Here is a 25,259-nt window from a genome sequence, read left to right as displayed (position 1 = left end):
AATATATCAAATAAATATTGCTTTAGATCTTTAAAAACGGACTATTTAGGGCTTTTGATCCAGTTCTTTTAATCCAAATTTTAAAAATAAAAAAAATCTGGAATGAAATGGAGTTGACGTTAATGCAGCCCGCGAACCAACCCGAGTCTGACGCCCCTGGGTTAGCATAACATACGTTGGCACGTTAGACTTGGAGGAAGCTTATGTTTTACTAAGGTGCTCCAGTTCCAGCCTTCCAGATTCAATTTTTTTTTCAAGTGGCCTCCGTGTTAATTACTGTTATTTTACGAGCTGACGATTGATTGGCTCCAGCCTCCAAACAGTCGCGGCTAATTACGATTGGGCGCACGACCGGCCTGGTTTTTATCCAAGCGTAGACTCGTTCGCGTCTGTGTCGCTGTTGTTTTCATCCCCCACGAGTTTTGGCGCTAACGGCCCATCACTTCTGTTGCCATAGCGACCGAGCGGCGCCGTAATCGTCGTTAAAAATTCGGTCCTCCTCGAGTCGAGTCTAAGTGAGCCCAGATCAAACAACTTTACAATCGACCCCGGAGCAATTGCCACGTTTATTTTAATGGACGGACTGGCGGAGCTGAAAAGGTTTCAATTCTCATTACAATATAGAACATTTATTACAAAAGCAATTGTTAGTCGCTCCCACGAGCATATGATAGGGAGAACAAAAAAAATGGGAAACCGTCTTATCATTCGAAACGGAACTTTGGCACTCATTTGGGGATTATTTTGGATTCTGAGCAAAGTGGAAAAGCGAAATAAAACGTTCCACTTGATCCCAGATTTTTGGAAAACAAAAGGAGGAAAAGACACGCTGGTAACGGAGGCTGGAGAAGATTGTGGTATATTCTGTTATTTTGTCTTAATTGTGAAATTGGAGAATGTGATGGTCTCGCAAGGCACAATTATGGTCGGGAATGATTGCAATAAGCAATTCTGCCACCAAGAGTTTTTGTACAGTAGAATCTTGTAGATACTCGCTGTCTTTACCAAGAATATGAAAAATGTTCAGATATGTTGAAATAAAAGATCCTTACGTCATCAGGTGGGTAAATTTGTAGTGTTTATTCGTCACTTTCGGATTGTTTTGTTTATCGCATCTTTGATTATTTTAACGCGTGCATTCGTTAGATTATTATAAAAAGCTAAATTAAAACGAGTTATGAAACGGGGCGAAAATATAACGGACACTTGATTGGATCAAATATTGTGATGATAAAATCATGATAATATGATACATGAGAAATAACTCTTAAAAGAAATGATTTGCATTTATATTGTAATTATTTAGTTTGAATACAAACAGATGTCTGCCTTTTAAATGGATTCAATAATAAAAACAAATATAATCCACAAATATTAAGTTAAAAACAGAACTGTAATTTTACGTATTACCTTTTTTATATTTATTTTTACATGATCTAGAAAAACCTATTATTTAATATTTAACCTTAGTCTGCAGAAGGTCCCCACCTTGTGGACTTCCTGTATGTGGCTCCAGTTTTTTTTACCTAGTTCTACAATGTCTTCTGTGTCTTTCTTGCTACTGCAAGCAAGGAAATTTCCCAAATATGGGATGAAATAAAGATCTAATCTAATCTAAAATTCCAGATCAGCGTGACCCTTGACCTATGGTGTCCGACCTTCCCACGAGTCCAATTAACCTATTGCAGATGGTAGATTTTCTACCGACCCTTCGACGCAAAGTGATTTCAAAGATGGTCTGGAAAAAAAAGAGACGTGACGGCGTGTTTTTGTTGTGACGACTTTTTCTTGTTTACGAATTTGACGAGCCATCGGACGACAGCTAATCAGTCGAGACGGCGGCGGAAAGGAAAGGAAAGGTCAGCCGTGCCGCGCAATATTTTCACAAGAGGAAAAGCTCCTTTCTTTGCTCGGCGCAATTGCAATTATCTCGCTCCAAATCCCATGCAAGACTTTTTTTTTTTATCAGACGGATATCTTTTTTTTCTCTGTACGGCATCGCGATAACTCTGCCCCGTTTTTCCTGCATGGCTAATTACCACTGGGAGCAAGTGGGGAAATTTGTCCTTGTTTTGACTTTGGTGAAGGATTTCCAACACGGAAAGTGAGAATTTGGGGGTTGGGCCAAGAAAAGCTTGGGGCGGAGGATTTTCTAGGCTGAAAAATGACATTTTGGGAGAAATTGCTGGCTTTCGTGGGTCACTTTAATATATCATCTAAAGTCTTGAGACGCTGCGTGGTGCTCAGACGGCGTTGCTATGGCGATCGAGTGGAGGAGAGGGCAGCGATGTTGTTTTGGAAACACGACGGTGTCATCGGAATGAGAATTGGAATCGGGATCAATTTGATTGGCTGGGCGAAGGAAAATAAACAAAGGTTTTGCGTCATGAAACCTAAAATTATATTGAAAAGACATTTTTCCGAATTATGATGTTCAAATCCACATTGACTCGCAGTTAAAATGAATTGATTGACTATTTGCAATTTGTCATGTGAGCTAATCTGGTCCTAAAGCAGACGCGCTTACTACGGCATGAAATCCAAAAAATGAGTTTCAAATTTTAATTATTTTTTAAGTGCTTTGGCTTGTCATCCCGACCTTGCCGAGCCGTGAAAAATGTGCTCCAAATTAAGACGGGGCGCTTTGCTTTAAACACTGGCGAGCTTTGAAGACGGGAAACTTGGATGTCGTTAAACTTGAGGGGAAAATACAGACTACTTTAAAATAATTTCACAATAGAAATAAAGACTTTTTCAAAGCACCTCTTATGCTGCGTTCATTTCTTTTACGGTTGTTCTCCAAAGTGCATTTTGAGGGAGATGGGAGATTTGAACTTCTCCTCTTTCATTTCAAACACTCAGTTGATGTTGTAAATTGCCATTTGCCATTGCACAAACATTCATTCATCAATCTGTCGCCACTCTTGCACCCCTCCTTGCCTCCCCCTCTTCATCTGTCTACACTCCATCACTTCCCCCCCCACACACACACTTCCCATTTTGTCTCCCTTCATTTCTCACCCCTCTTCCTGCTCCCCTTTTCCGTCACACCCTCACCGCACCTTCTTTCCACCCCGAGGATGACAGCACGTGCGTCATTCTTGCCTTGGAAAATACGTCAGGGGCGCCTAATAAGCATTTTGGGGGAGGAGTTTGTGAAGAACGTGGGAGGGGGGGATTTGGGACAAACAAGGTTGGCCTACGAGCTGCTTCTCTCAATTTCATCCTTGCATTTGCATTCAGAAATACAGTAATACCTTGACATACAAGTGTCCCAACATAGGAGATAATTTCGAGCAATTTTTACGATTCATAGGAGACAAATTTGAGATACGAGCATACGAGATGGTTCTCTTGCTCTCTTTCTGAGTAGGTGGTGAATTAGAACAAAATATGTTTTTTTTCTAATTAAAAAATTGCAAAGTAGGGTCACTCCAATTCAAACTTTTTTTAACGAGTTTCAATGTGGATTTTCACATTTTTATGAACTTTTTAAATCATTAACAGCGGGGAAAAATCGCAAAGTAGTGAATTTGCGATAATCGAGGGATTACTGTACATTATCAATAGTAATATAGGATTTCTGATGTTAATTTAGCATTAGATGATAATTTTGATGTTTATTTCCCTTATGATTGTTGCGTCGTTGAAAATCATTTGACTAGCAGCAAAGTTGCAATACATTTAGAATACTAGTAAAAGAAACAATTTACATGTAACAATGTTTCATTATACATTGTAAATAATGCCAGTGTCAGGCTAACGTGATATAAATAAAAAAAATCATACAATTTTCCATATTATTGGTTTTAAGCAGTCTTTAATGAGTAACACATTGATGTATTGTAGTAATTTTGACGATAATAGGATCGCTGTTGGTAGCTTTATAAGATTTTTTTTGTCTCCTTTTATGATCTCGATCTTGATATCTTGCGGCGTTATTTTTATCCTTTTTTTTTTTCAACATTACGCCATGTGCTTAGTTAATAAAGTGGTGACTTATAAAGGAAGCACCATCTGTCCTTGGCGCCCATTCTGGTATTAGTGACTATAAATATCGTGGGGACATATGTATGTGATGGAAACGCGATTGCCGTACGTCGGAGCAGATTGGCGCCTGTGACATAATGTGGCGTCATGCACTTCGGGGATCGTCTGGGTCCCAGTGGACCAAAGAAAGGTGCGAAAAAGACATATTGGCATCTTTAAGGATGGATTTGTCAGTTATTTAGCGTGCGTTACACCAGGGAATCTTGGGATGATTTGGGATTAGCGGAGAGACGCAGACGACGGCGCGAGACGGCCATCTCATCACCAAGGAAACAAAAGAGAGTTTCCGTATCCAGCTGGATGGATTCATCTCATTGCGGAAGCTGTTTTATAATGCCAGAGTGATAGAGAGATGCGTAAAATCAAACCACGGAGGAGCTTGTCTATTAAGCAAACTTTATAAAGAAAGCAGAAATTCACAAATGGAAGCCACCCAACTCATTATTTTTAGTTTGAATTTTCTACAGTTAAAAAAAGGGGAATTGTGACTCATCTGAGCCCACCCTCAACTTTCCTGAACCCCCAAGAACTCTTTATTAGCTAGCATTTAATTTGAAAGATTTGAAATGCAATGACTCCAGTATTGGCTATTTTTTGGGGGTATTCCGGTGAACGGCATTTACGAATAACTCATTGAATCAGATAAATGAACAAGATATCAAAGAGAACAAATATATTTGAACTAACCAACCAAGTCATTGATGGCAGTAGACGTCCAATCGATTTGAAGTGGGAGGGTAACCAGCGAATGAACTCCCACTTTAAATGGATTGGACGTCTACGACTGACAAACTCACCTTGCACTTCGAGAAAAGGAAGAACAAAATAGATTTTTTTTTAACCTTTTTGGTGGTCATTGATGGTGCTTGCCGTCCAATTCCTTCAAAGTTGGAGAGTCGCCAGCCAATGAAGGAGCTCCATTGTTTCCAGCGGAGTGCATTGCAAGCGGCCATCTTGGCGAAATCTGGAAAAGCAAATATTGGTACATTTTAGCATTTAGCCGGTGGAGCTCACGGTTCAAATGTGAACGAATGGAGGGGGCCGTCATTGGCCCCCACTTGACAAGCAATCCATGTAGCAATGGATTCAAATGTTTTGAATGCAATTGTAAAACAGCTTGTGTAAGGGAGTCAGTGGTGCGAGTCAAGCGTATTCACAGAGAAGCCGTCAGCACCTGACAGCAAACAAATGAGTCTCCCCCACGTCAGGACCTGCCGGCCAACCCAGAAACCGTTTACAAGAGTACGTCGGTGCGACTCATTAGGCGGCAGTAATTGCGTGCGCGCGCATTGCTAACCTTGTGACCTTCAGGAAAATGGAATGTTTACTCTGAAATCGATAGCTAAATACAGTCAATGGAGAAACAGTACTATTGTACGCTGCATCTGTTTCATACCGGGCTAGAAAAGGAATGATACAACTTGTGGAATTCCTGTGGGTGGCACCAGTTTTTTAAACTAGGTCTACAATGTCTTGTGTGTCGTGTCTGTCTTGCTACGGCAACCAAGAAATTTCCCGAATACGGGATGAAAGAAAGTTCTAATCTAAATCGAATCTAAATCTAAATGGAATCTAAATCTAAATGGAATCTAAATGGAATCTAAATCTAAATCAAATATAAATCTAAATCTAAATCGAATCCAAATAAAATCTGAATCTTAATCTAAATTGAATCTTAATCTAAATTGAATGTAAATCGAATCTAAATCAAATCTGAATCAAATCAAAATTGAATCGGATCTAATCCATTCTAATCTAAATGTCAAAACTATGCACATTATTTTAGCTAGCCACAAATTGTACCTGCAGAACAATTTCTGCTAGCGTAGACATAAATTGCTAATTAGCTATCTTTTTCTATTCGAATTAAAGGATTGAATCGATTCGTCCTTTTAGGTTTAATTAAAATGACATCTTCTGATATGAAAAGATTATTTGATCAATGTCCAAGCATCTGTGCATCAAAACTCGGTCACACTGTTACTGCAACTCGCTACACAATCTCCCTAATGTGGGTGACTTACATAATTCCTTGCATTTCCATGGTGAGATATTAATTAAATATTAAATGGAGCCTAAGGTAAAGGTTCCCCTCGTCTTTTTAATTCCGTAACGGCGCACCCGAGGAGAAAGGAAGTCGGGTCACATGAGATGAAGATGAAGATGAAGACATTTCCTCTGAGGGGAGCTTGCAAAGGTGAAGAAGATCACTTGTGGCAAAGTGACCAAAGGTTTTTTTTTCTTTTTTGGTCTTCTGTCATATGCTAAGGGAAGCGAAACGAAGTGAAACCAAGCGGGGGAACGGCGGCGGAACGCTCACGCGAGCGTCTTTGTTTTGAGTTAGCATACTGGCCCTTGGCAGAGATAAATGTGAGCAAGTTGCTGTGAAATAAAAAGGCTGCCGGTGCTTTGCGTCCTCACTTGCTTTTGCGTGAGTGCAAGTGACAGGCCCATTTTAAACGGAATACCAAGTAGTACCTCATCTGATGTTGCGTGGCGTTCCAATTTGAAGATACTGTACAATTTAAATGCGAAAATGCGGATGAAATGTACTTGACTGAACTTTTATGCTAATGCGTTGCCGTTTGAATTTCAAATTTGGATCCATCAGATGTGAGGCTTAATACTGTCCCACTTTCTGGCATTATTTTCAGGTAAATACATCTTAAGTTAAGAAAAATAAACTGGGCCAGAACCTCCCCTTGAGCCTCAGCAGATCGACAAGAAATGGGATTTATGACGCAGAATGCTCGCCCCAAAAAAATACTATTTTAATGAACCATTACTTTTATTTGAATCGGATGACTTGCACCCGAAAAATATTGGAAACGTGACAATTAAAATCAAGTGTAAGATGACGTTTTAATTTTGCTAATCATTTTCGTGCTAGACAACCAATCCATTCTGTCCGTCGTCAAAATGACTCTTGCGCCCAAAAGTTTCCACACCCCACATAACTAACATATACACGCCTATATGTTATTAGAATAAGCTCCACGGGACAAAATGTTGTTGACAACATTGTGGTCGCTCGCTATCATCTGGAGACTGAAGATGGATTGTTTTGCACGGCCCGAGTCCAAGTGCGGATCGCCTACGTGACACCAAGCATCGGTCACGCCGAGTCCACTTGATTCAAGTGGAACGCGTGGATGGAAAATCAATAGCTGACGAATGAAGGGCCGGCAATTCCAGTGCCAATGAGCTCGCTTAGAAAATGTCAACATTTACTACCACTGAATAAAGGTGCACGTAAAGTAACGTCTCGGAACGTGTCGTCCTGTCGTGGCCCGTTCCCTTTTCTAATGATTAAAATAGAATTGACTACGGCCTGCAGATGAAGCTTAAATTCATCTTACATTCTGTAGTGCTTTTTAAATTTAACATTAGATGGAATCAGTCACTTAAACAGTTACTAAAATGCTAATTTATGGAAAACTCCAGACTCATTTCATAAACTATTTTGAATTGTTGTTTTGTTTTGGATTTGTTTCAGGACAAATTTACTTGGAAACAGTTTTTGTTTTTGTTTGTGGTTGATTCAAAATTGAAAGAGTAGATAGTAAAATGTCCTCCAAATCTGGAATGTTAACTCAATAACGCTATAAAATGTGTATATTTTTTTCAATAGTTTCTTAAAGGAAACTTAAGTCGACCCCAAAATTTAAATGGCCACCTAAAGTTATTTTCTTAACCTGCCTCTGTACGACTTATTGATTTTTAAAATCTAATTTTGCACCCTAAAATCCGGTTGTTGGTGCTGACGTACAAAAAAAGAGCTAAAGTTGTGATTATTGACTTCTTGCTGGGTGCGCCCTCAAAATTTGTTGACTGTGCACCTTGTTAAAGAAGACAAAGTCCTGACCTGATGAAAGGTCCATCAAGTTGTCAGCATCAATTAGGGCCTCCTTCCTCCACCGTTTGTTAGATATCATGACTTGTTGAGTCAAGTCATCAAATGAGGCAGCCGCTGTCTCCTCTGGTTTCTTTTCTCCACTGCTCCAATCTCCTCTCACTGGCATTCCTTTAGAGCTGTTGTACAAAGAGACGAAAACAGAGGGTGAGAGCCCGTACGTACAGTCCATATGTAGGTCAGGTGCCGGTTGTCATGGCAACTGAGAAGCACACAAGAGCGCAATCTTCGCCACCGCCCCCGGAGGGACGACGGACCGGCTCGCGGACGCCTTATCTTCCCTCGGTCTCTTTTTAGATCGTCTGGCCAGATGATGTCAGCTGCATCACATTAAAGGTGTGGAAATTGGGTTCAAAACAGTTGGGAGGGGATCGATAATCCAGAACACATCTGGTGTGTTTGAGCTGTATTGCAGTGACGCTTTTGCAATTAAGACGTTAAAATGAGGAAGAAAAACACTAAAGTATAATCCTGGATTTGGTGACCTTAGGGCATACAGAGAGAATCATGGCGTTGCACATTTTCCGCTTTTATGCGGAAATCAAAGTTTGGTTCTTTCAAAATTCTTCAGGCAAATGAACCAATACAGTAAATCTGGTAAAAAAAAAATAGAATAGCAAAAATTGGAATACAATACATTGTACAACAATAAGATTTTAAATAATTTCCTACCTTTTTCTGTTTTTAGAATGCATGTATTTTCAAAAATATTTTTTAATTTTTAATTGATTAGGGTATTTTTTATGATTTATTCTTATTTTTTCCTATATTTTAAATCCTTGTATTTTAAAGGAATGGCTTGGCAATATACTCAAGTATTCCTCCCTTTTCTGTAAATTTATTGAAGCATGGAAGAGTTAAATTGGGAAAAAAAAAATGCACATAAATAAATAAGCACCATTTGCGTCCTATGGTCTCGATTTATCACCCGAATGCATTTTTTTTCCCCTCCAGCTGACACGCGTGAGTCGGAGGGCTTCGGAGCAAAACAAAGGGGGCTCTCCCCACACGTCACCGTGGCGAGCCCACGTGAGCCGATGGCGTGTGCGGAATGCTGACGAGGAATCCAAAAGGAGAGAAAGCAGAACCCCCCGCCATCCCATTGTCCACTCGTGTCCAAATACCGTTACGTCTGCCAATGCGGGCCGCCGGCCGCGTGCGTCCAATCTGGACTTTGTTGCCTTTTCTCATCACGCCTTCGTTAGACTTGTTTAATTCCGGCTTTATCGCCGCAGTGGCCCGCTTTTAATGTCCGTCCAGGCTAATGAGGTGAAAAACGAGCTACGGGCTCTCCTGGGACGCTTTTAGTGGAAACAACATGAAATGAATTATTTGGGGAGGGAGATTAGGCATTGTGTGTTTATTCTCCACATAAAAGGGATTATTCAAAAGGCCAGTGGCGATGAGGGGACGCTTCATGTCTTTTCCAGGTCAGACACAAGCGAAGGGGAGTCGATGAAGGCCAGAGGATTTGCTTGTTGTGGTTCCCAAGGAAAGGCACCAAGGCTGTTGAGCTAGCAATGCCACAAGTGGATTTAGAAGGACCATTTCATCTTTTTTTTTGGACATCCGACGCCTTCGAAAGTGACAGATTGTAGTAGATGTGATAAACGGCACTGCTTTGGGGGTTCCATTCCTCCTTGGAGTAATCAATCAATTTTCTGGCTGCTCAACTTTAAGGCCAGTGATGAAGAGCTTGTATGAAATCCTCTTGTTAATGAATTGGTTACGTCTTGCCTATCTGCTGCCACGTGCAGGTGGGAGGGCCATATTACTCCTGTAAAACGAGGATTCCTCTTCTATCAAGTCTTTTGTGGGTCTGCAAGCGATTTAAGCGTCTGGTGAAGCAGCGACATGCTGTGGCTGTTGGCGGTACTAATGCAGTAAGAGCAGTAGAGGTTTTGTTTTTAATCAACATTGTATTCATTTATAAATACAATAACGATGAATCATTGCTAATATTTGGTTTTAAACAACATTGTATTAATTTAATTAGCAAAAAAACATGTTTATAAAATACTATAACAATAATTGCTCAGATTTCTATTAATGATCAAAAATGTTTTGGGGATTCCCAAAAATACATTTGAATAGTTGTAGTAAACTATGGAGCAGAAAAACTTGAATGGGAAGGTGTCAATTAAAAAAAAAAAAAGATTTATTTGAGTCACATTTTAGTATCATTGAAAATGAAAGGGATTTTTTTTAAACCAGGAGTGGTCATCATTTCACAAAAGTTTGCTCAGCCCCTTTGTAAAACATTGACTTTTTTATTGTCATGTGCTCCATGAGGGGGAGGAGGCAAGGGTAGGGCTAGAAAGGGGGGTCAGAAACATCATCATACTCACCCCCCCCCGGCCCAGCTTTACCGCCCGCCCACTCCGGGGGGAGAAAGTGGCGCTTTGTGAATGCGGGGAGCGCCGGAAGAGGCAGAAAGCAAACTTTTCAAAAGGAATCAAAACCTTGCTCTTTTCTCCATCATCGAGCGTGGAGGGGGAGCTCGGTCCACGGCACGCCGCGCGGCGAACCCACGGGAACCCACGGTCAGTCAAATGCCCCCCCTTACAAGTCTTTTCAGTGGTTTCGGGATGCAAAAGATGCATGCGCGGCAGCCCAGGCATGCCGTGACCGGAATAAGTGTCGCGTCATTGGTCATTGCCATGCACCATTTGCAACTTGTGGAGCGAGGGAAAGAAGGAAGGGACGAAAGGGGGGAAGGAAGCTTAAGGGCTCCACTTCTTCTCCCCAATTGCTTTTGCGGCTGGACTCAAGATGCATGTCGACTTTATGTTTCGCAACACGTCGTGACTCATGCAAACGATGTGCAATTGCCTGGTGTCACAATTCCTTGCACACACACACACACACAGACATACAGAGGACTCATTCATGCTGTTATGATGAGCGGCTCTAGTAGACGTTTGACGTCATCACCTTTTATTTTTCCATCTCAGCAATTAGTGATGTCCTGACAGTAAATAAACTTGAGTTGGAGAACAATACAATATTTGGCAAAATGACAAAGTCTGTTTGTGTTTTGATTGTTTCCAGGGTTCATGATTAATGTAGTTTGATATGGGTGGCCTTCCAGGAACTTGGCTACTTGTGAAGGCAAAGACCCTTTTCCTGTTGTTGCAGTAGCTGTTTGCAATTTTTATCGCTTCATACTTTCACTTTTTCTATCAACATCTTGCATAACTTCTCCAGATCATTTTGCAGAAGTCGGTTTTAAGATAAGCTTTCAAGATAAGTTTGAACAAACTCTACAGAGAAGCGAGCTGCGAAGACAACGACTTAGCAAAGACGTCTTTCTGGAAATTCAGTCATTTCTGCTTAGGAGGAAATCAAATTCTTGACTTAATCGGGAAACAAGATTTCTGACCATTTCCTCATGGGCGGCCATTGAAGCCTGAAGGCTAAAAAATTCACTTGGCATACTCTTCTCTTTTTTTGCAGAAGTTTTGCTAAAATGGTGGTGTTTATTCCACTCTGTCTGTTCCTGTTGGTGTCGGTGGGTGGCGAGCCCTGCCTCATCATCAGCGAGATCAACGCCGACAACCCGAGTCTGGACACCAAGGAGTTTGTGGAGTTGTACCACACCAGCGGACAGCGGTCCTCCTTGGACGGCTACACGCTGGTCTTCTACAACGGCAACGGGAACATGGCCTACAAAGTGTTCGACCTTAAGGATCACAATACGGATGACAGGGGCTTCTTCCTGGTGGGCTCGGTGGACCTGCTGCCCAAACCCGCCATCCTCTTGCCTCCCAATACGGTCCAGAACGGACCGGACGCCGTGGTGCTCTACCACTCGTCGGCGGCGCGCTACGCCGAGAAGATGAACGTCACCGCCATGGGTTTGGTGGACGCCGTGGTTTATACCAAGACTAAGCTAAACGGCGCCAACACCCTGGAAGAGATTCTCACTCCGGGGGAGCCGGCTTTTATCGAGGATGAGGCCTTTTTAGCGGGGGACGAATCCATCGAGAGGTAATAAAAGCAGTACTGTCTCATCTCACACTATCCAGTCATACATTTGGTTTTTGGTCGCTTTATGAGAGCGGCCTATTGAATGCTAAGGTAGCCACCGCTAAGAAAAAAAAAATGGGATCCCTCCACATAGACTGGTCCGTAATAGACTTGGCCGCCATTGCACTTTGTTGGCGAACTAATTAAAAGAGTCACAGATTCTAGAGCGTCCAATGTGAGGGTGGACAAAAATGTCCGTATCGCTATCCGTCTACGTAGGTGTTTGTTGTCTGAAGATCGTTGGGGCTTCCAGGGGTCCTCTCCGTCCCCGGGCCAGAGGAACAACTGTACACCAAGCGCCGCTCCGCCGAGCCAGCCCGTCATTACCGAACTGAAATTGGGAGGGGGTCAGGTGGACGGCTTCGTGGAACTGACGGCATCCGAGATCAGTCCCCTGGTGTTGGTGGTGTTGGACGGCAGAACAGACAGAGTTAGCGTTAGCTTGAATGTCTACGCCAACGTCACCAGGAACGGACTCATCTCCGTCACACTGGACAAGAGATATATGAAAGGTAAAAGATCACGTGTAGAACTGATGGAACTACAATTGTGACCAGATGGTGGTGGTCAAAAGTGGCGATGGCTTCCTCACAGGAGACGAGTCCGGAGCAGTAGCCCTATACGGTGGTACTACTTCGGAGTTTCCAGTGGGGAGCCCGTTAAGTCAGGTCCAGCCTCTGGACTCGTTTGTGTTTGCCGGCCCCGGGGATGAGCCGAGTGCCAACCTGACGGAGACCCTCATCCCGGGCAGGCAGCCCTATCAGCTCAGCAACAGGTAAAAATTTAGGGACTGAAACAAACCATCCTATTTTCAAGGTCTTATCAAGAGTCTAAACAAGTGGAGCCAAAAAGTCACATCCCGGCTAGGTAAATTCTAAAACATCAGAACACCAACTTTGATAAATCAGAAGGAAATCTCTGACATTCTTGTTATGGTCGATATTGTTCAGCATATTAGCAAAGAATATATCTCTCTTTCGTACCAACTGTACTTTTGACTATTTCAACACTTTGAGGCTGATGGTCATCTCATGACTGTTGTTCCTCTTTCTGTTGTCTATATTCATATCTAAAACACCCTTATGGGCGGGCCGGCGGATGAGTGGTTAGCACGTCGGCTTCACAGTGGGGGACCTGGGTTCAAATCCAGCTCAATCTGTGTGTGGAGTTTGCATGTTTTCCTCAGGACTGCGTGGGTTTTCTCCAGGTACTCCGGTTTCCTCCCACATTGCAAAGACATGCATTCAAAAGGGGTTAAGGGCTTTAAAAAAAAATCTACCACAGAAAGACTGGTCCTTATCTTTTGTAGTTTAAAAGAGGGAGGCTTCTACCTCAGCCGTTGCGGCATGGCCACATGGTCCAGAGATCCGGGTGTCTTCTGGGAAGCCCCACAAACTCCGGGGCAGCCCAACCAGTGCCCCTGGCCAAAGATTTGCCCTCACAGTACGGGTGAGTGATGAGTCCAACGTTTGGTCAGTTCCTCCAGCTCTTGTAAAGACCAAAGCGCACTCTCTTTTTGGACCGTTTGTCTGGTATATCGGCACCGAATGAATCCACTCTCGCAGTTCCAGAAGGAGGCTCGGATACATCCGCGCACTTGCCGCCTTGGTGGACCGGCGACTTCCTGATCAACGAGCTGAACACGGACACGCCGGGCGCCGACGAGGACGGCGAGTACATAGAGCTGTGGCACCCATCTGGGCGGCGCATGCCCCTCCAGAACATCTGGATTCTGCTTTTTAGCGGGCACAACAACAAACCCTACAGGGAGATCAGCCTGAGCAGCCATTTTACCACCGCCAAGGGCTACTTCCTGCTGGGCAGCGACAGGCTGGTACCGGCGCCTTCTCTTCGGCTGCCTCCCAACAGCATCCAGAACGGGCCGGACGCAGTGGCGCTTTACCGCAGCCCTTACGGCGCGCCCTCGGCGCGGCAGAGGGGAATCCCCACCAAGGGGCTACTGGATGCAGTGGTCTACCGCAAAATGGGTTCGGATCAGGAGGCCCGCGAGCTGAGTAAGGCTTTGACGCCGGGGCAGCTTCCTCTTCTGGAGGATTCCGAGGTTCTTCCCGGCGACGAGGCGCTCAGTCGCTGCAGAGGCCTTTATCCCTTTGACCTCTCTGCATTTTCGGTAAGTAAACGGCAAAAACTTGAACGGGAGCGGCAATTCCCAACGCCAATTGAATGCGTTCGTCTCTTCCAGGTGGCGCCGCTGACTCCTCTGAGGGAGAATAGCTGTCCCCGGCCTCCTCCTGCTCCCGAAGGCGTGCTCATCAACGAGGTGGTGAGCGGTCACTGGACCAATCACAGCCAGCAGGGGTACTTCGTGGAGTTGCACGGACCACCGCTGACGGAGCTGAGAGGCCTGGTGCTGGTGGTGCTCGACCGGGAACACAGCGGCAGGCTGGTTGCGTTCCCTCTTAAGGGATCCATCGACTCGGACGGCTTTTACGTGGTCGGGAATGTCACCGGAGCCGGTGAGAGCCGGTGTATTGTTGCCACGGCCAAACATTTTTAGATTGCGGTCCTGAGTTTTGGTTCTTCAGTCTTTAGTTGAGCCAAGATTTAGTTAGCCTGTCTTTCCTCTTCTTTTTTTAACCTTCTCACTTCTCTACATAGATCAAACGTTCCCAGAAGGCAGCGACGTGCCGGCCCGCGGGACGGTCCTCCTGTGTTACGACGTCTTCAGCGTCTGCAGAGCCGCCACCGCGCTAACCGACTCCAGTCGGCGGGACGAACTGACGTTCAGCGACGTCCAGCCGCTGGTCTCTTCCAGCTCCAACCGGTGGGATCCAGTCATTCCGGCACTCAGGTGAACTCGGAGCAGATTTTTAGATTGTTTTCTAGAAATGCAGCTCCTTGTCATACAAATAAGAAATGACTGTTCTTGAGGGTTTGAGTTTTTTGGGTTTTTTTCACTTCATCTGCAGGTCTGTCAAAAATGGCGTGGCGTCTCTCAGCCGCTGCGAGTGCTGCCTCGTGAGGAACCCTTATTCCTGGTCCACGTCTTCGCCGACACCTCGCCGTGAAAACATTTGCCCCAGCTCGGACTTCTCCAGTGAAATCGACTTTTGTGTCCATCCGGCGTCCAACGGTTGGTCGAACACTTCAGAAGGTGAATCAACCGCAAAATCGTTATCGACGACGTGTTGTTCGCAGCTAAAACGTTTTGAGGTGCCAAATTGGTCTGGCGTCCGAATTGACTTTAAAGAAAATATTTGGTTTGTGTGGTCTTTTTGTAGACTGCAATGGTCTCGTTCCTGCCCGAAGATTTACAGAAGTGGCCGACTATCTTGAGAAGAAATGCCTCTGCGGAATCTCCGAGTTCTCCTTACAAGGTGAAAACGATTTCTATATAATAAGATGCAGCTATCAATTATTTAAGTAATTGGCGAATCAATAATTTAGTTTCAGATAAACATTTCATGGGTTGTAGAATCATTTTAGGAGATGTAAAAACATAGGACTGCGAATAATGACAATAACATTCATTTTGACCCCAAGAGTACACTTTTAAAAGAGCATTGAATGACAATACAACATATAATCATTGTTTCAGTAACAGAAAGAGGATAGCGAAATATATATATACACGACTACATTCTACAGAACTGCAGGTAGACGAAACTGTGGGCCTCATTTATATTGCCCCAAATAATGTCCATTGTGTAAACCCAACTCAACCTATTATTTATCAATGAATGAATGAAGCGCTTAAATATTTACACTCTATACTGCTCACGGACACATATTGAAATTACGAGTGTCTCTTAAGAAGAAAGTGAATTGAATGAATGAAAATACAGCATGTTAAAAATAAGGCCATTACCGAAACCCGCCGGACATTTAGCAGGTGTTAGCATAGCAATTAGCGGCGAGCGCTAAACGCTCGCTAGTCACTAATTAGCATGACATTTAAACAACTATAGTATAATAGAGTAGTCCCAACACTCGTGGAACCCTAATTAATTTGTATGACGACTGAACAAGACATTGCTTGGCAAAATAACATATTAGAACCCAATTTAGCATTAAAGCTTTACCTACCGGAAAAGTTTGCCTTGCTTCTCGGCGCTCAACTTCGACGTTCACTCGACGACCAAAGCTCTTCACGTCAACATAAACGCACACTTCTTTTTCCTAACAAGTAAGCAACACGTTAGATATCCGTATTCAGTAGTTAATAGTTGTTTTATACGTTTTTTTGTATCATATTTACCATTACCGGAAGCCTGCTGCTGCGCTCCTTCGAAAAGTTTCCAAATGAGGCCATGGTAGACGAGGGATGTCATGTTCACCGTTGCCACCAGAGGGCAGTGTATCCTCCCGAATTAATAACTCAAAATAAATCACTTTTAAAAGAAGCCATTACAACGCCACTCTATTGAAACGATTTATAAAAAAAGGCAAAAATTAACTCGAATTAATTCAATCATTGTATTATTTGTGTGTTGCAATGTAACATGCTTTTTTTTCATCTCCAAGGCACCAATTTCTCATGTGTGTCTGGCTGGTTGCGAGTATGGGGACACATTTGGGCCTTCTCGGACCATCAGAAGACCCTCATGGTCCAGACGTCCCCCGTCGACCCTTCGCACACCGATGTTTGCTCCGCACCCACCGCCGACCGGCCCACCGGCAGAGGTCCGTTTTGGAACGCTTTCAATTTTTTGGTCTGAGTTGAGTTTTAGTTTGTTTATTTTGACTTGATTCCGTCTCAGGGTCCAGTCTGGGTTTACAGATCGGCGTGGTCATCTGCGCGCTTCTGTTTCTCGCGCTCGGAGCGGCTATATTCACGTTTTTGTACAAGAGGAGGTGAGGAAAGGGATGGATCGGACGTCCATCGCCGGCAATGTCGGCGAAGGAGATGAAAATGATTTGATTGTTCTCTCAGGCGTCCTCTGGACTACGCCACCATGGAGCTGAGCGAGCACGGGGAGGGACTCTCAGATCTATAGTCCAGGAATCACTGGTGATGTGGCAGTGAGTGTTTTTGTTTAAAAAAAAGAAGAAAAAAAGGGATTCCTTCTGAAAATAAACTGTTTTAAAACATATTTTTATATTGGCCATTGTTTATGAACAGTGCTGGTAACTATTATGAGAGGGAAATTAGTTTAAAAAGGGATTGAGTGGGGGGGGGGGGGTATTTGGGAGTAATGGATCTTTTTATGGAAGAAAAAGATTTATAAAATCATTAATTTTTAGGCACTGTCAGAGTTTTCATTTCATCGACTATAATAGAAGAGTACATTTATCAGTTTTCTTTTGACAAATATTTTCCTTGTTGTTGAACGTGAATGATTTAAAAGGACCACTTTTTTTTACTTACTTAAAACAACTTGTTTACATTTTCATGATTTAGAAAGACTTATTTTTGCAAGAAGCTATTTTATGTGTCGGTTGATGGTCTTTATGAGACGTTTTGAGATGTTTTTTTAGCTTCAAATATGATTTGTTGCAGCAGCTACAGTACAATTGGAATTATGATTTTTATTTTTATTTGTATTTGTGTGTGTGTGTGGTAATAACGTGTTTAGGTGGCATCAATTTTTTGCTAGACGATACCGACGGGTTCATTTTAGTGCCATATTGGCGCTCGCAATTAGCACTGATTGGATCTAATAACCTGCATATCAAATCCTATTAAAGCCACATTGCAATGCATTATGAGAATATTCCAGTATTATACTTTGTTTTGTTTTTGTAGCTGTTGAATGTTGAAAATTGAAAGTGGGGAATTTCCTCACCGCTGTACAATCCAAATAATATATTTTCATTCAGTCAAGATGTTTGGATAAAACAAAGTGACATTACAGCAGTATTAAGATGAAGCACATTGTTATTTTCTGATAGAAATATGGTTACATTAAAAAAAGAGGAGTTACTGTTAAGTGCTGTTGACGTTATTAGTTTTCAAATAAAAGATCCTTCAATTGTGTCATTTTTGCTTCATTTTTATCTTCATTTTCATTAAAAGAATGTTTTACGAAGAGCAAAAAATCCACTTGGAGGATGCGGATGATGGATCGAGTGACAGGTGTATGCTTACGGTCTCCATGGCAACAGAGGTGGCGACAGGTGATGCTGGCATGATGTACAGGTCGCCAACCAATCACTGGGAAGGAATACTGTAAATGACCAATGAATCACAAAAGCATTACCAAAAACTTCATTAAACTTAACGTTTACGTTTAGCGACTGGACCTTTTTTTTGGAATGTATCACAAAGAAAATCCATAGTTTGGTTTGATATGTACAACAATTGTCGATGCGTCCCAACTTTGGAAAAAAAGGCCATTATGATTATATGCAAGTTGATCGGAGATGGTTAAAGTTCTGCAGGATTCCAGAAAATGATCTTGAGTAGAATCTGCCGCCACCCTACCGCTACTTGTCGCTCTTCTTCTTGGCCAGGTTCTGCTCAGCGAACAGGTCCGGGTTCTCGGCCAACGTGGCTCGAACCTTCTTCTTCTCCTTGAAGCGTCCGGAGTGGGACACCTTGACGTGACGGCCCTTGTTGGCCGACTTGTCCACGATCTTCTCCAGCCTGGCGCTGAAGTCGGCCCCCTCCGGAGAGGCCCCGCCCACCCCGGGGGCTTCTTTGGTGTTGCTGCCGTACTCCGCCGGGATCTCGTACAGTACCTTGGATTCGGATTTCTTGCGGGAGAAAGTCAGCTTCCACCAGTTGGGGTCGGACATGATGGCGTCGGGAAGAAAAGATGGCAAATCTGTGGAGTTTGTTTCTTTTCTGGAACAACTAGTCATTTCTGTCAAAACATTGGAGTATCAAATAAGCAAAAAAAAACACACAAAGTGAGTATAGTATGTTTCCATTTTTGGAAGACAGTCAAGCAAATTGTAATTGACTTTAGTTATTACTGTGTACAGTATGTGAACTTGCTTAAAAGGCCACCTGACACTTAGTTCTCATCTGATGGATGATTCAATAATTAATCAAATGGCTATCTTGTGTCCTCAAAGCTGCTATGATGTCACCAAAACACCTTCAACTCCACTTGTTATATTACAATTCACTTCTAGTCTACTTTTAGGACTACACACCACCCTACTCGATGATTGGGATCATCTTTCGGTACTTAGCGGCGATCCACCTTGGCTGGATTGGACGTCTAGAGCCGTCAATGGCGCTGAAACCGGGTCATTCATATCTAGTCTTCTCGTTTTGGGGGCATTTACAGTTGGCTTTCTGTTCATTTTAGCACAATCACAGGTCATTTTCTTCTGATTTTGTGTCACGTCCTATTCCTTTTGGGAGATTCCTGAGTCCACTTCCTGTTTAGTTACCCAAAATCAACAGGAAGTGACCCCGTAAATACCCCAAAATAAACATGGAGTGACAAAAACAAAACAAAAATCTAAATGAATGCACTGGATGTCATTGATGGCCATAGACGTTAAATCCATATTAAATGAAATTTTGTTCATTCGCTGCCGCCCTCCCACTTCAAAACGGATTGGACGTCTATTAGCGACAAACGCATTCAAATGGACAGCAGAAAGATGAAAAGAGCTGTTTTTTCTGTTCATTAGTTGTACTATTGTATTGATTTGTGAAGGGTTATCATGCCATCTCATTGTTTCGCGCGGGTTGGCAGCTAGCCAAATAGCAGCTAGCCAAATAGAAAGCAGGTACGGCGGGCGGGCGGGCGGTCTTATCGGGGGTGCGCACACCTGTCGGCACAAAGGATCCGCGTCGTGTTTGACATGCCGTGTTGACTCCAAAGTCGTAAATGTTTCATTTCTTTTTGTCGACGTGTGGGATAATGAGTCACGCGCGAGTTAACGTTGAAGTCATTCATCGTCAAAAGAGTATTTATACTATTTTTAATGCATAATTAGAGGTTTTTAAAAAAAAAACATTTTGTCATCTTGTTTTAGATCCTTCTGAGTTAGATTGTTACGCTGATTAAACCTAAAATTAACATGCAGAAATGGCGTTTACTCTATTTCTTGCTCATTAAGTTGTTAATACTTCCACACATGTAAAATTAGCAGTTATGTTTGTTTCTTCAATAAGTCATCGTAACGTAATATTTGCAATTTGAAAAAAAATGCAATATTTTCCGTGTTTTTTAAGAAAACATGTTCCTCTACTCCGAAAAAATTGGCATGAACCTGATATATTCCGCATCCAAAAATGAATTATTAAAAGGTCAGACCTGATTCAACAAAAAAAGATGTTACATTTAAAAGTTAAATACAACTGAGCAGTATTTAAGGATTGATTTTACTATCCTTACATAAATTCAGTGTGAATGGCGGTGCTAGATGTTTATTGCATTTGCACTGGCTCCCGCCGTCCAAATGCATCTGGCGTCTATGACCGTCAATGGCATCGAGTGGGGCAACTTCCCCAAAAAATGGCTTCAACAATGTAGATATTTCCTCCTGGTGCGGTCGGTGGACCTTTGACACCGGGGTTTTTGTTGACTCACGTTAGCCCCTCCCACCGTTAACATTTAATAAGTTACTATGTGTGTGCCGTCATGCCTCAACACATCACAGGAGGAAAAAAAAAAAAGAACACGCAGAAACGTACTTACAAAGTTAACTAACCAGCAAACTGCTATGTCTTTTTTTAAATGGGACTTTCAATTCATGGTAGAGTTAGTTGATTGTGTTATTCGGGTAACAACAAGGATACTAGAGAGAAATAGACAAACAGATAGAGAGAGGTCTTACCTTTTTGACTGACAAAGAAGCTGGTGGTCAAAATTGATCAAGTGCTGCCATGTTTGAAGTGTCTTTCCCAACCTTTTTGTGGTGTTCTTGTCAGGTGTGCAGCATCTCTCCGGTCTGTCCTCTTACCTTGCAGCCACCTGACACACACACACACACACACACCTTGATCCCGCCCAGGTGGATGCAGGCGTATGCGACGGTGACTCAATGGGACCTTCCTTTAGTCTACGATGTAGAAATTCCTGAGAAGCAAGCACCAAAACAACACATAATTTTCTCTTTATCAGCGCCGAAGTGGAATTTGGACTCTGAATAAAGTCATCTTTGTGTTTGATTTCTTCAATGTTTGTTTAGATTGGGATGCATCACATGCACAACATTGCATGAGAGAGGAGATTGTATGAGATGTGTTTTGCATAAATTTGTGTTCGGTCGTGCCACGCTCGATTTGCAAATTTAGCTGGACTTTAAAATGACTGGCGATAGGCATGGCTTGACCCACTAACAATGATTGTAGGATTCGTTTAAAAAAAGCTATCAGAAATGGACAGAATTTTGACTAAAGTTTTTTTTTCTTTTAGATTTCACATCTAAAATTGGAAATTGTAGAGATGAATGTAAGACTTTATTATAAGATTTCATTTTATGTGCCATGTAAATCAGGAAAATGTTATTTATCAACTTTCGACAAATTGTGATAAATAAGTTATATAGTATATAAAAAAGTTATATAACCCCAAAACATGCTTAGTTAATTTAATTTGTTTTTTTTCCTCAGACAAACAGTATGATTATTAAGATATAACTTATGTATTTGACAAATATGACTTTCAATTGTGGATTATTCAAATTGACACAGGTTTTTTAAGCATTTGGCTATTTAACACGCACGTCTTTAGGCATATTTAAAAAAAATACTTGTTTGTACTATTGCGTGTTTTTAAATTGTGTTTTGTTATTATAAATAAAGGTTTTTGAATAAATGACATCTGGCAACACGGAAGTAGAGCAACGACCAATCACAAATTATTAGGAGCAAAACAAACTCTGATTGGTGCGTTGCTTTGGGAACGAAACATTGCCTCTTTCTATTCGCCCACTCTCTCGTAACGTGTCACAAATGGATAATGATTCTTTCTCCACAGAAACCGTTCAGATAAACATGGAATAAAAACAATAACAGCGTTTAACAGAAGGAGAAGTAGTAATGGAGGTAGGAAGTGTTAACGACATCATTTAATTCCATTCAGCTAACATTTTTAAAGCCCAGTGAGAGCTATTTATCTCTACTTTCTTGCTGCACAACGTTTCCAACTATGAGTGCCTAAATATTTTTAATGTCTCACATCAGCAGAACATTCAAAACGTCCCAATCGACATTCAGACCAGCAAACTTTTAGGTAAGTGCGTGATCAATATATTGTTTACGTCGAAACTCAAACGGGGTTACTTTTAGTTCCGTCCAATCCGAGTAAAGACACAAATTATTCCCCGGTGGTGTGTTGCTTTCACTAATCATAGGAAAGTAGAGTAGTGGGAATTCTTGCCAGACAAAAACGTTTCGAAAAGTTTGTGCTTGGTCCTGAATAAATGCTTAATATGCGACTTAATTGCAAAATCTTGAGCCGACCATCTGGTGGCGTTAAATGAACATGTTTTATCTGGAATAAATAATTGTTTCCTACCATGTGCGTGGTTAGAGTGGCTGACAGATCGGCGTCACTGCCATCTAAAATGGCAGAATGCTGTTCAAGGGATCCGAGAGAAGATCAACGTCGCCATGCAAGATATGCCAGAGAATGAGGAGATCAAGCAGCTCATCTCAGGCTCCTGTAGGTGTCCATGCAAAATCGACATACTTTAAATTAGTTTCTTGTCCGTGACAGTGTGTTTAACCTGTGTTGCGTTTGAGGGCGAGATGCGCCCAAGGATTTTTGATTACTTGCTCTATTTGCACTTTGTGTTACATGCAGACATTCATTACTTCCACTGCTTGAGAATTGTGGAGCTCCTGAAGGGGACGGAAGAGTCCACCAAAAACATATTTGGCAAATATTCCTCACAGAGGATGAAGGTAAGAACAAGCAAAAGTTGCTCCTGCTGTTTTTTTCCCTTGTGAAGTCACTTCTAAAGTTTTGTGATGATTTAATGTGTGCTTGCAGGACTGGAATGAGATTATGAATCTGTACCAGGCAGATAACGTCTATTTGGGTGGGTGCAAATGATTTATTTTTCGTACCTTTTTAATTTCTGGGAAAAGATCGAGTGGCTCTTTTCTCCTTGTTCCATGACAGCCGAGTTGGGAAGCCTGCTAAGTCGCACTGTTAGCTACGAGGGTCCGGCGCTGAGGAAGCAGGTGGCCAAAGCCAAGCAGCTGCAACAGGAGATGAGACGGCGGGAGGCCGAGTGCCAGAGCTCGGCCGCCAAACTGCGGGAGCACTACTACGCCGCCTGTAAACAATACGGCATCAAGGTGAGTTCGACTGGCGCCGTACAAATGGAGCCGTATTCGCTTGACTTACGTGACGCGTCTCGTCCAGGGCGACAACGTTCCTCGTGAGCTTCAGGGTCTGGTCAAAGATCTCCCCGACGTTCTGGACAAGGTGGGCGCGGATGCCGCCAAGCTAGAAGAGAAGATCCAACTTTACACGGCTTTCACTAACTTTGTATGCGAGTGGTGAGCATACGAGCGTACGTAAATAAAGAAAGCTCGTTCTACGTGCGCTGAGGAGTATTTGGTTGCAGGTCGGAACCGGCTCTTCCCATGTTGACTTTCGCGCAGAAGAGGGGGAACGCCACCTTCTACGAGTGGCGGACCGGGAAGGAACCCACGGCGGTGGATAGGCCGTCGATGGAGGAGACGCCCGAGGAAGCGCCGGTAGAAGAAGCGGTACGAGACATCACTGTTTTTTTAAAGCCAATAGCTTAACATGCAGGATCAAGAACTAAAAAGTCTTTTGTGTGCATTTACATGTTTGTTTTTTTGCAGATAGCGGTGAGATATGTTAAATAAAACCAATATTATGCATGTAATATGACGTAGATGGTTACTAAAAAGGCTAAAAACTAATAATAATAATGTAAATAATCAATGAGTTCAGTCAAGAGTGGTACAATTGATGTCAATGATGAAAACGCTTCCCCTGGTGGTACGTGAAAAATTACTGCCCACGCACTCCAACTAACATAAGTTTTTTTTTTTATATTTAGATTGACTGGGGAGACTTTGGCACCCAGGAGTCCAGCTCCGAAATCACGGTGGAGGACGGGATTGACTGGGGCATCAGCGTGGAACCTAGCTCAGAGGTCTGATCCACTACAATTTTGACAATCATTTATTTACTTCAAAAGCGATATTGATTCCGACAGGATGGCGGCGGTACGATTGACTGGGGAGACGGCGAACCACCTCCGGTCGACATTCAGGTCGTGCCAGCAGGCACCGACTGTGAGTGAGCTTCCACTCATAGCCATCGTACCGCTTCCAAATATTTCTCTCCTAAAGACGAGGCACATCATCGTAGGTGCCGAAGGCGTGGCGAGAGGCGACGACGCCCTAAACTTGCTGGAGAACGCTCAATCGCGTGGACAGTTCATCGACGAACTCATGGAGGTAACCATGGAATATTTTTGTTATTGTTAAGAAAAACGTTGCTTTTCCTCGCTCGTTTTTTTTTAAAAATCTGTTCTTGCGTGTGCTTCACCAACCTCTTCGTATTTCCACCCCCGCTCAGCTGGAGACGTTCCTCAGCCAGCGTCTGGCTGAAATGGGCCAAGAGAGCGACGTGGTGGGCATGAGCCAATTCCAGTCGGCGCCACGCATCATCCAAGTCCAGAGCGGCGAGCGTGTCCACGAGATGCTGTCGGAGGTTCAGGATCTGCTGGGCCGACTCACCTCGCTTCGGATGCAGCACCTTTTCATGATCCTCGCCTCACCGCGGTACGCCCTGAAAAACATTGAACTTTAAAAAAAAAAAAAATCAAAAAAGGAAGCAGCAAGTCATGCAAACCAACACTAACCGTACATTTTGGCAAACAGGTACGTGGAGCGCGTGACAGAAGTGTTGAGGCAGAAAATGAAGCAGGCCGACATTCTGGAAACAAAGGCCGTCAGCATGGTGGAGAAAAGACGAGAAGCCCTGGAGGAGCAGTCTAGACTGGAACCCCAGATCGACCTGCTGGCAAAAAGCACACAGGAGCTGAAAAAATGGGTAATCTTCAATATTCATGCACCATTTCTACAGAAACGTGTATTGTGGAATTCAATTTCCGTCAGATCGAAGGGGACATTTCCAAGCGCTACAACAACCGGCCAGTCAACCTGATGGGCGTCATCGTATAGAGAATTCACCCGGAAAATAATAAAGTTTTATTTCATTTCAGCGGTCTTGTCTTCTGTCGAATCTTAAACAGTGTTTGCTCTTAACCGGACTTAACCCAGAAAATTATATATCATTACATAAAATAATAATGGATGAATGAATATAAAGGTGCTATCATTGCTAATATCCAAGTGTTGTTTTGAATATGGTTATTTATATGCCGAGACCAAATCAACTCTGAT

The 25,259-nt window shown here is 42.9% G+C and overlaps 4 protein-coding genes across 10 annotated transcripts in view; 2 read left to right on the top strand and 2 right to left on the bottom strand.

Annotated features, from left to right (window-relative positions):
• LOC144093312 (uncharacterized) overlaps window positions 1–16,315 on the bottom strand; it is a 29,772-nt gene extending 13,457 nt beyond the window's left edge. The window contains exons 1-4 of one of the 2 annotated variants that reach the window (XM_077626709.1): window positions 16,212–16,315; window positions 16,040–16,132; window positions 7,916–8,082; window positions 4,893–5,014 (exon numbers count right to left, since the gene is read on the bottom strand). In XM_077626709.1, the coding sequence (XP_077482835.1) occupies window positions 4,893–5,014; window positions 7,916–8,072 (279 nt within the window). In that variant the 5' untranslated portion in view covers window positions 8,073–8,082; window positions 16,040–16,132; window positions 16,212–16,315. The remainder of the gene's footprint in view (window positions 1–4,892; window positions 5,015–7,915; window positions 8,083–16,039; window positions 16,133–16,211) is intronic. The other variant, XM_077626710.1, reaches the window with a different exon arrangement.
• LOC144093299 (uncharacterized) lies at window positions 10,333–17,930 on the top strand. The gene is made up of 13 exons (XM_077626676.1): window positions 10,333–10,506; window positions 11,420–11,953; window positions 12,212–12,504; window positions 12,587–12,767; window positions 13,302–13,441; window positions 13,558–14,123; window positions 14,196–14,469; window positions 14,612–14,804; window positions 14,923–15,107; window positions 15,235–15,330; window positions 16,478–16,636; window positions 16,714–16,807; window positions 16,887–17,930. The coding sequence occupies exons 2-13, from the start codon at window positions 11,433–11,435 to the stop codon at window positions 16,948–16,950; spliced, it is 2,766 nt and encodes a 921-aa protein (XP_077482802.1). The 5' UTR covers window positions 10,333–10,506; window positions 11,420–11,432; the 3' UTR covers window positions 16,951–17,930.
• On the bottom strand, window positions 17,745–23,157 carry LOC144093311 (proline-rich protein 15-like protein A). 5 transcript variants are annotated; one of them, XM_077626707.1, is made up of 4 exons: window positions 22,935–23,157; window positions 22,381–22,525; window positions 20,696–20,937; window positions 17,745–18,759 (listed from the first exon to the last, which is right to left on the bottom strand). In XM_077626707.1, exon 4 carries the CDS (start codon window positions 18,755–18,757, stop codon window positions 18,380–18,382), a length of 378 nt encoding a protein of 125 aa, XP_077482833.1. In that variant the 5' UTR covers window positions 18,758–18,759; window positions 20,696–20,937; window positions 22,381–22,525; window positions 22,935–23,157; the 3' UTR covers window positions 17,745–18,379. The 5 variants fall into 5 exon arrangements, with proteins under 5 accessions (XP_077482833.1, XP_077482830.1, XP_077482831.1 ...); XM_077626704.1 differs by lacking the exons at window positions 20,696–20,937; window positions 22,381–22,525; window positions 22,935–23,157 and adding an exon at window positions 19,105–19,616 and having other exon boundaries at window positions 17,745–18,120; window positions 18,378–18,759; XM_077626705.1 differs by lacking the exons at window positions 20,696–20,937; window positions 22,381–22,525; window positions 22,935–23,157 and adding an exon at window positions 19,105–19,616 and having other exon boundaries at window positions 17,745–18,107; window positions 18,378–18,759.
• On the top strand, window positions 21,767–25,077 carry cdk5rap3 (CDK5 regulatory subunit associated protein 3). 2 transcript variants are annotated; one of them, XM_077626683.1, is made up of 14 exons: window positions 21,767–21,908; window positions 22,047–22,095; window positions 22,396–22,527; window positions 22,669–22,769; window positions 22,858–22,906; window positions 22,990–23,168; window positions 23,236–23,372; window positions 23,441–23,585; window positions 23,906–24,001; window positions 24,065–24,143; window positions 24,220–24,308; window positions 24,430–24,635; window positions 24,735–24,906; window positions 24,972–25,077. In XM_077626683.1, exons 1-14 carry the CDS (start codon window positions 21,903–21,905, stop codon window positions 25,035–25,037), a joined length of 1,506 nt encoding a protein of 501 aa, XP_077482809.1. In that variant the 5' UTR covers window positions 21,767–21,902; the 3' UTR covers window positions 25,038–25,077. The 2 variants fall into 2 exon arrangements, with proteins under 2 accessions (XP_077482809.1, XP_077482810.1); XM_077626684.1 differs by having other exon boundaries at window positions 21,770–21,908; window positions 22,050–22,095.
• The last annotated feature ends 182 nt before the right edge of the window (window positions 25,078–25,259 follow it).

Source organism: Stigmatopora argus, chromosome 18 (assembly GCF_051989625.1).
Source record: "Stigmatopora argus isolate UIUO_Sarg chromosome 18, RoL_Sarg_1.0, whole genome shotgun sequence".
Lineage (NCBI taxonomy): Eukaryota > Metazoa > Chordata > Actinopteri > Syngnathiformes > Syngnathidae > Stigmatopora > Stigmatopora argus.
Note: the sequence above shows the minus strand (reverse complement) of the source record. Positions and strands in the feature narration are given on the sequence as shown.